General features: G+C 35.2%; 2 protein-coding genes across 2 annotated transcripts; both read left to right on the top strand.

The window, feature by feature from the left end:
• Positions 1-2240: 2240 nt before the first annotated feature.
• Positions 2241-2890, top strand: LOC106341415. The gene has a single exon (XM_013780182.1). The coding sequence runs from the start codon at positions 2324-2326 to the stop codon at positions 2888-2890; it is 567 nt and encodes a 188-aa protein (XP_013635636.1). The 5' UTR covers positions 2241-2323.
• A 4057-nt stretch (positions 2891-6947) lies between these two features.
• Positions 6948-7299, top strand: LOC106341643. The gene has a single exon (XM_013780354.1). The coding sequence runs from the start codon at positions 6979-6981 to the stop codon at positions 7297-7299; it is 321 nt and encodes a 106-aa protein (XP_013635808.1). The 5' UTR covers positions 6948-6978.
• Positions 7300-8298: the final 999 nt, after the last annotated feature.

The raw sequence follows: 8298 nt of genomic DNA, 5'->3' as shown, positions 1-8298 counted from the left end.
AATCACTAAACACTAAAACACTCAAGGGTTTAGGGTTTAGAGTTTTAAGTTTAGAGTTTTAGGGTTTAGTGTTTTTATTTAGAGTTTAGGATTTATCCAAAGGTTTAGGTTTACCCAAGGGTTTAGAGTTTACGTTTAGGTTTACCCAAGGGTTTAGGGTTTAGGATTTAGGGTTTAGGAAATAGGATTTAGGGTTTAGGGATTAGGATTTAGGGTTTAGTGTTTTTTTGCTGACGACGTTAAAAAGATTTTTTTAATTCTTTTTTCTGTAGCGGCTATTTTTTTTTAACTTTTTTATTTTAAAAACATAATATAAATTGATAATATTTTGTTTCTTTTTTTAAAAGATATCGAATTTGAAATAATGAAATTTTTTTGGCTGGTGAACCTTTAGATTCATCCTAGGGGGTGAACCCAAGAATAAAACCGTTGTTGTTGCACATACGATTATTATCTTAAATAAAAGGGTAATAACATGCTCTTCTTACTACAGTTTCTATGCTTTATTTTGGAACTAAGATCCTATCTTCTCATTCATTAATAAGAAGCATCAAAACCCAATAGATTGAACTGATTCACATAAAGGCAGAAACACGAGATGATTCATTTAAAACGCTTATTAATTCATAAAGCTCAAAGTCTTACAGAAAAAGAACAAAAGAAACTTTGCAGGGCACAAACTTAAACGCTTATTTTCCAGTGTATCAAACTGCCTGCACCTAGGACCTGCAGGTAAAACAGGATCAACAATCATCAAGCAGTGATCCTCTATGAACCCCCCAAACGGTTGAGACTGTTTTTTCCACAATTGTTTACAAATATAGTGACAAAATAATATTTAATAATAAAAATTAATAAATTGTGCATATTTATTGAAAATATTTTGATTATATATTTACACTGAGTTGTAATTCAGAATTATATTTTAACTATAGTAAGATTTGTAATATATTGTTTTCTGTTTATAGTTTAACAAATAACATAGTACAGTGATATTCTTTATAGAAGTTTTAGTGTATTTAACTCTCATACAACATTCGTTGTCAAAAAAATAAAATAAAAAAAGCTCCTATATAGTGTTTTAGAAAGTTTTTTATTTGGTATGAAATATTTTTTTTTTTAATAAGAGATAATTTAGTTTTACTTAAAACAGTGAATATTTAATATTAGCTTTACCTATTATAATTTTAATAAAATATATTATAAACACTAAATAACATATAAGAAAGCGAAATTCCCTAAGATAATCATTTTTAAGTTTTTGTCATAAAAATAGTCATCAATAAAGAAAATGACCAAAACGAATTTTATTAAAAGGCAAAAATATATTTATACTCTAGGGTTAACTAATCTAGACTTAATGTTAGAGTTAAGTGGTGGAGATTTGAGGATAGTGTTTCAAAATTTTTTTAAAAAAATATTAAAATTAAAATTTTCAAAATGAAAATGGGTTATTTCGATCATTTTTCTTATTAAAAATTATTTTGTGACAAAAACTTAAAAATGATTATTTGGAAAAATTGCCCTATAAGCAAAGTAATAAACAAAAACATGATATAAATAATATACAGTATATAGCAAACTGAAATATCATATAAACAAACTATTGTAAACAAACAAAATATATCTTATCACATATAATTCATCTTCACATAAAATTTTCTAAAAGACAAAAATCATTATCGTATACATCTGTTGCAAATATAAACCTGAAACACAAACCATAAAATCGTTCAAAACTTAATAACATAGATCACAACTAAAGTATACGGACGGGCCCACCCTAGTTCTAGCATATTTTAGCTTAACACACTTATACTTCTTAGCATTCCGTATCTCTTTACATAGGCTCCAATTTGATGATAAGGTACATATAATTTTATTTGGTTTTTATAAACTTTGGAAGTTCCAAGCTCCATAACTTCTGTGCGGTCTGGAGTCATCTGCCATTAATAAAATCACAGTTTGATCGTAAATCGTTTTATCTCAAAAGTAGAATTAAGCCAATGATTTTTAAATAATCTCAAGAACTGACAATGTGTTTAGTAAGTGAAATGTAGAAGGGGTTACTTCGTTAAAAGCAAATGTATCGATATGGGAAACAAAAACGTTTAACTAAACCAAAAGGTTAAGGTTAAAAACTTAAAATAGAGTGGGGCTTAATCTCAAATAAAATAAAAATTCCCTTTATAAACTCCGCCTCTCTCTCTCTCTCTAACTTTCTCTAGCTTTCAGTCCATACGAACGGTTGTGTTTCGAAGACATAGCAAGCAATAGAGTTTCAGTGACGAGAAAGCTAAGGAACACGCAAAAAACTACTATAATGGATTTGCGTTTCCATGAAGGAGGAGGAAGCAGCGTTTGGCAGAAATGCTCTAGACACCGTTTCGTCTGCGGTGGCGGCGTTTGTCCTTACTGCCTCCACGAACGTCTCTCCTCACTCTGCCCCGACTGCGCCAGCGATCTCCCGTGTTCATGTACCCCACGCGCCTCCGTCGACGTAGATGTTCCCTTCGCTGATGTCGGATCGGTTGGCCGCGTATCCAGCCTGATCGAATGCGAGCCGGCGTTTAGGAGATCCACATCAATGTCTGTTCCGTTTCTCCGGTCTACTAAACCGGAACCGGTTGAGAAAACCGGGTCGAATCTTGGACCTGGTCGTGGACGTTCGCTCTGGAGACTGTTCAGAGGAGAGAGTAGAAGCAAGACTGGTACGATGATGATGAGGAAGTCGAGATCAGTCGCAGTCTCTGACGCCGGAGAATTGTTGTCTTCTTCTCCGGCGCCGGTGACCAGCAAGGGAAATGGTTGGTACTTTCCAAGTCCGATCAAGGTTTTCCGACAGTCAAGAATCTTGTTTCAACAAAGATCTCCTTTGTACAGAGGTTGAACTCTAGGTTATTTTCAGTTTGGTTTTTTTTTTTTTCTTTGCTAAATGCTTTTTTATTTTGCTGATTAATAGTTTGATTAATATGTTTCATAATGATAATGTTGATTTTTTACATGAATCTTGTGTCACCAGCCAAGCTCAAACTCACTATATATTCTCAAAACTCAAATGTTTACTTTCGTTAAGGGTCACTGAACCAAAGTACTTGAAACATATGGTAATGTTTTCTAAACTATAGAAAGTACAAGCACTCGGTTATCGAGTAGTAGATAAAGTTTGATGGCTTTGTAAATATTTTTTAACAAAAACGAGAAGCAGTAACATGGTTACATGTGCATGGAAGCCCTACCAGGCTACCAAACACGTGAATGAAGCAGTCTCCATTTTTTATAATACTATAAACCTATTTGCAAGAAACAAAAAGGGAAGAAGGAACGGGAAATAGGGGAACGTGAGACATAGAAAAGAGAGCCCGACAAGGAGTGGCGACAAACATACGCACACGGTTGCACCATCCCTCTCCCATGTCATCATCACCAATTCCACTTCTCAACTTTTTTCCATAATAAACCTTTCAACCTTTTAATTTTTATAAATTTAACACCGATAGAATATTTCAAGGGTCATATTTCAATCATTCTCCATGTTTTCTCCTCCTTTTTTTTTTGAAACTTATGTTTTCTTTTTTTTGAGCTGGACTTCAAGATACTAAAAGCATCATTATCCCTGGTATTTGGGGGGGGGTTTCTTATGTTAATAATGCATTTAAAATAAATAAAAAACACTAATATACACAAGAGACGTCGCTTATTTTGGCTAAACAAGATACGATTTTTTTAAGACACGTGTAGGCAGGGGATGATATCGTCTCTTCTAGTACATCGTCCTGACCTCTGTCTCTCTCTGTTGCGAAGAAGGAAGAAAGAAGAAGAAGCCATGGCAGAGACCTCGTCTCTCGGAGACTGAAACCAACCCACGTCAAAGAGATCCTGATCGGAACCCTAGACGAACTCAAACTGGGTCTGAGGTTCTTCAATTTCCTCGGCCTGCACAGAGGATTCGACCACTTGACGGCGTCGTTCTGCGTCTTGATCCACGCTCTGGTCAAATCCAATCTCTTTTCGCCGGTCTCGTCGCTCCTGCAGACGCTTCTCCTCTGCGGGCTTAACCCAAGCGAGACTTTTCACGCGCTTTACACCTGTTACGAGAAGTGTAAGCTTGGTTCGAGTTCAAGCTCGAGTTTTGATTTGTTGATTCACCATTATGTACGAAGTAGGAGAGGTTTAGATGGTGTTTTGGTGTTTAGGTCCATGACGAAAGTTGGTTTACTGCCTGAAGTGAGAACCTTGAGCGCGTTGTTACATGGTTTAGTTCATTGTAGGCATTACGGTTTGGTGATGGAGGTGTTTGAGGAGACTATCATGCTTTGTTCTCAGCAGCTCAAGATGTCGCCGAGGTAAACATATTAGAAAAACTCATGCTTAAAGGCGTTGAACTAAATTGATCAGCATGTTCATATCTTTGGTTCTTATGTAGTGCCTTGATAAAAGCCAGAAGAATCTGTTGACCATATGGACGATTAAAGCAGTTGTGGCTAATGACCTCTTTACTGATGACAACTTTATGGTAAGTCACTTTTTTTTCTAGTTAATGACAGTTAATTATCCAATGACAGTATTGTTAGCTATTTTGGGTGAATAACATTGGGATGTGATGTATTAATTCTCGGTTTCATTAGCAGAGCTCTGTTGTGTGTTTTATATCTCAGTGTAATAAAGATTGTGCTTCAGTTCTGCAAAGAGAACTCCTTGAATCAAACGTTCCAGACACTACAGAGTGAGTGTCAAGTTTCTCTTAACACAGTAGACAGCGTGGAGACGTTTGTTTCTGATATTAATAATGGGAGATGGGACTCTGTTCTTCCTCAAGTGTCTCAGCTTAAGCTTCCCAGAAATAAACTAGAAGACCTTTATGAACAGGTTTTTGCTTTCTCTTCTCTTTGTGGAATTTATATAAAGTGTTTACTATGGAAAAGCCTATTGATTCAATCTCTGGTTGTTTGTTATAGTGATGGCTACTATGGAGAAGCCTATTGATTCAAGCCATGGTGATTCTGCCACTTCTTCAAATCAGGTACCACTTCTTCAAATCAGTATAGACACATACAAACATATGTATGCAAAGTACGAATCTTTGAATGAATTAGACATGTCTATAGGAGGAATTGTGGTTCTTGAACTGAAAATATGAATATTCTTTTTGTTCTAATTGCATGATATGGCATCTTTGTTTTAATTTTAATGAAAATGTTTAATAATATTTTTTAAGAACCTTAAAATAAAAAACTTGCAATGGAGACATAAAATGACCAAGTTTCTTAACATAGTATCTTAACCAAATTTACTCTTTAAATACTATTAAAAAATAAATTAAGGGACCCTTAATGGTCTCTAGGATAATGATGCTCTTACATGTAATAAGGATACATACAAAATTAGTTTCTTAGAAAGATATTTAGATTAGTCTTAATTGTACCATCTTATACAATCTTTGTCTACTGGATACCAGTATTTTGTACATAATCTTTATTTATAACCAACTGTGGAGTGTTGCTCAAAAGAAAAAACCAACTGTGGAGTTTACATGTTATGGATTATTGGATTGGAATCATATATCATCCGGATTCTCGGCACTCATCTCTTGGACCCAACACCCCATCATCAACAGAGACATATCAACTGCTCTTAAAGCTCTTTTTCCAAGAAACCCTTAATTTACATGGTTGGCACGAAGCTCATGCGCATCTTCACTAGCCATGATTTAGACCGCATCCGATGTATTTTTCTATTTTTACCTCTATAATAGAGAAATTCTATAATAGAGATGGATTTTACTCCAATATATTTCTCTAAAATAGAGATCTATACATATAGAGCATAATATAGAGAAATGCTATTTCTTCCTCTATAAATAGAGGAAAAAATAGCAATCTCTATTTTAAAGGCAAAAATAGAGATGGGTTGGAGTGATTTTGCTTCCAAATGCTATTATAGAAGTAGAAATAAAGGAGGGTCGGAGATGCTTTTAGGCCCAGATCATCATGCATGGGAAAGTACCAAATCATGGTAGACAAGCTTATATCAATCAAAGTTTGGAGGCATCAAGAATCCTATTTTAATTTCTTGCAGTTATATCTTACGGGTATTTTTACAAGGTAAAATGTGTTTGTTTTGTTTGACAAAAAAAAAAGTGTTTGTTTTTATGTGATTATTTTATTTAGTACTTCCATCTTTCTTGGGGTATTTACTATTTAGGTCGTCAAACATGAGATGCATGTTCAAATTGTTTTGATGTTTTTTTCACAAAAGGAATGTTACTTTGAAATTCGTTATAGATAACTAACAGTTCACAACTGCCTAGCTAGCGCTCTGATTACCATCGTAAGTTAATAACATTGGGTCACAAAGCGCAGATACGGATAAGTAAGTTTGTGAGCGACAGTGTATATGTTAAGATTATATAGGTCGGTATCGGTTTGAAGAAATCATGAGTTTCAAGAATTGGGGCCAGGTATACAGTATCAAATCTCTAAAACGTTGAAAACAGAACACTAACATATATATCTCATAACTGTTGGAACATTATATTCAAGATTGATTCTCATTCATTTATAAACTTGAACTAGAATAAACATCAGAGAGATAACATTTCAATGATTTATACGGAAAAAATAAACAAAGCATACTAATGTACCTTTTCACAATGATTGTGGACTTTTGTTGTTCATGAGATAAGAAGATCTAGAGTTTTCGTAACTAGCTGCAAGATAAAAAATAGAATGACCATAAAAAGCATCAACTCATAAAACTCCTTTTATCCACAAAAACGATTGAACACTAAAAATAAGCAAAACACGATCCAAAAAGGTCACATTTGTTTATTTCTTGTCAATCAAACAACCACAACCCTAGACAAAAGTTACCATTTGGGAATTGGGTTTTCTTCGTAACACCTCAAAGCCTTTACAATACAAGCAAATCGAAACCCAACGAATTTCTCTCATTCTTAGGTTCAATTCCTGTAGGAAGATGAGCCTGAACTGCCTCACTTGCCACACCTTGCTAAGATCAGACTCGGACATAGACATAGTAAGCCTTAAATATTCAAACATTAAAGGAAAAAACGTAACGTCAGGATATGAAAAGATGGTAAGGAACCGAACAATGTTGCCAGCGGTGAGACGGGTCAAAATGGGACATCGCAGGCTCTACAGCGCGGACGCCGTGGTCTATAGGGATCTTGACGAGCCCAAGCTGGCAAGAAGCAGTGGGCTTAGAAGGGATTGGAGCTTTGAGGATTTAAAGAAACAAAGAGATGAGATAAAAATTGGAGAGACAATAAAGGAATAAGTCAGATTATCTCCTTTGTTTCTTCTCATGTTCTTGTTGTTGTTAACTTGTACATTCCTTTCAAACTGTAAGGATAACCCACCGCCCAATGTCAAGGTTCATATATGTACATTCATTTTCCTAACGAATATTCTAGAAAAATTACCTGAAGTCCATTATAAAATCAAACGAATCTGAGGTCTTCAGAATCATTTTCTTTCCTTAGAGATTTGAATATATACAAAAAAAAAGGAAATCTTCAGAACTCAACGATGAGATGTTTTCTTTGCGCTTTACATACAATTTAGGCATTTAGCAAATCTAGGAAGATTCTTCTTTGCCGGTGCAAGATGCTAAAGAGGTTTGACAGCTATATGGTCAAGTCGGGCTACGACAGGAGTACTTATGACTGTTGTGTCTACATGAGCAAGGTGTAGGATGAGTCATATACCTACCTAGTGCTGTATGTAGACGACATGCTAATAGCTGCCAAGAAGAAGTGTGATGTTCAGAAGCTGAAAGAGCAAGGTGCTGCGAGGAAGATTCTAGGAATGGAGATCTTCAGGGATAAGACAAAGAAGAAGCTGTTCTTGTCACAAAAGGCCTACATTGAAAAGGTCTTGACAAGATTTGGGATGCTTAATGTTAAGCCTATCGATAATCCATGTGCTGCAAATTTTCATCCTACCATGAGTGATGAAATGTCTAAAGGGGAAATCGATTATATGTCATGTGTTCCTTATGCTAGTGATGTAGGAAGTTTGATGTATGCTATGGTTTGTACAATACCAGATCTTGCACACACAGTTAGTGTTGTGAGTAGGTTCATGGTTCAGCCGCGAAAGGAGCAATGGATCACTGTGAAGAGGATTTTCCGGTACCTTAAGGGTACATCTGATATTGGTCTTGTCAATGGAGACAAGGATCCGAGACTGGTTACTGGGTATTCTGATTTAGATTATGCAGGAGATGTGGACAGCAGGAGATCTATGATTGGTTACGTATTTACTTTGGGTGGTT

The sequence above is a fragment of the Brassica oleracea genome, chromosome C4 (genome assembly GCF_000695525.1).
Source record: "Brassica oleracea var. oleracea cultivar TO1000 chromosome C4, BOL, whole genome shotgun sequence".
Classification (NCBI taxonomy): domain Eukaryota; kingdom Viridiplantae; phylum Streptophyta; class Magnoliopsida; order Brassicales; family Brassicaceae; genus Brassica; species Brassica oleracea.
The sequence above is the reverse complement of the archived record's forward strand: the minus strand, read 5'-3'. Positions and strand labels throughout refer to the sequence as shown.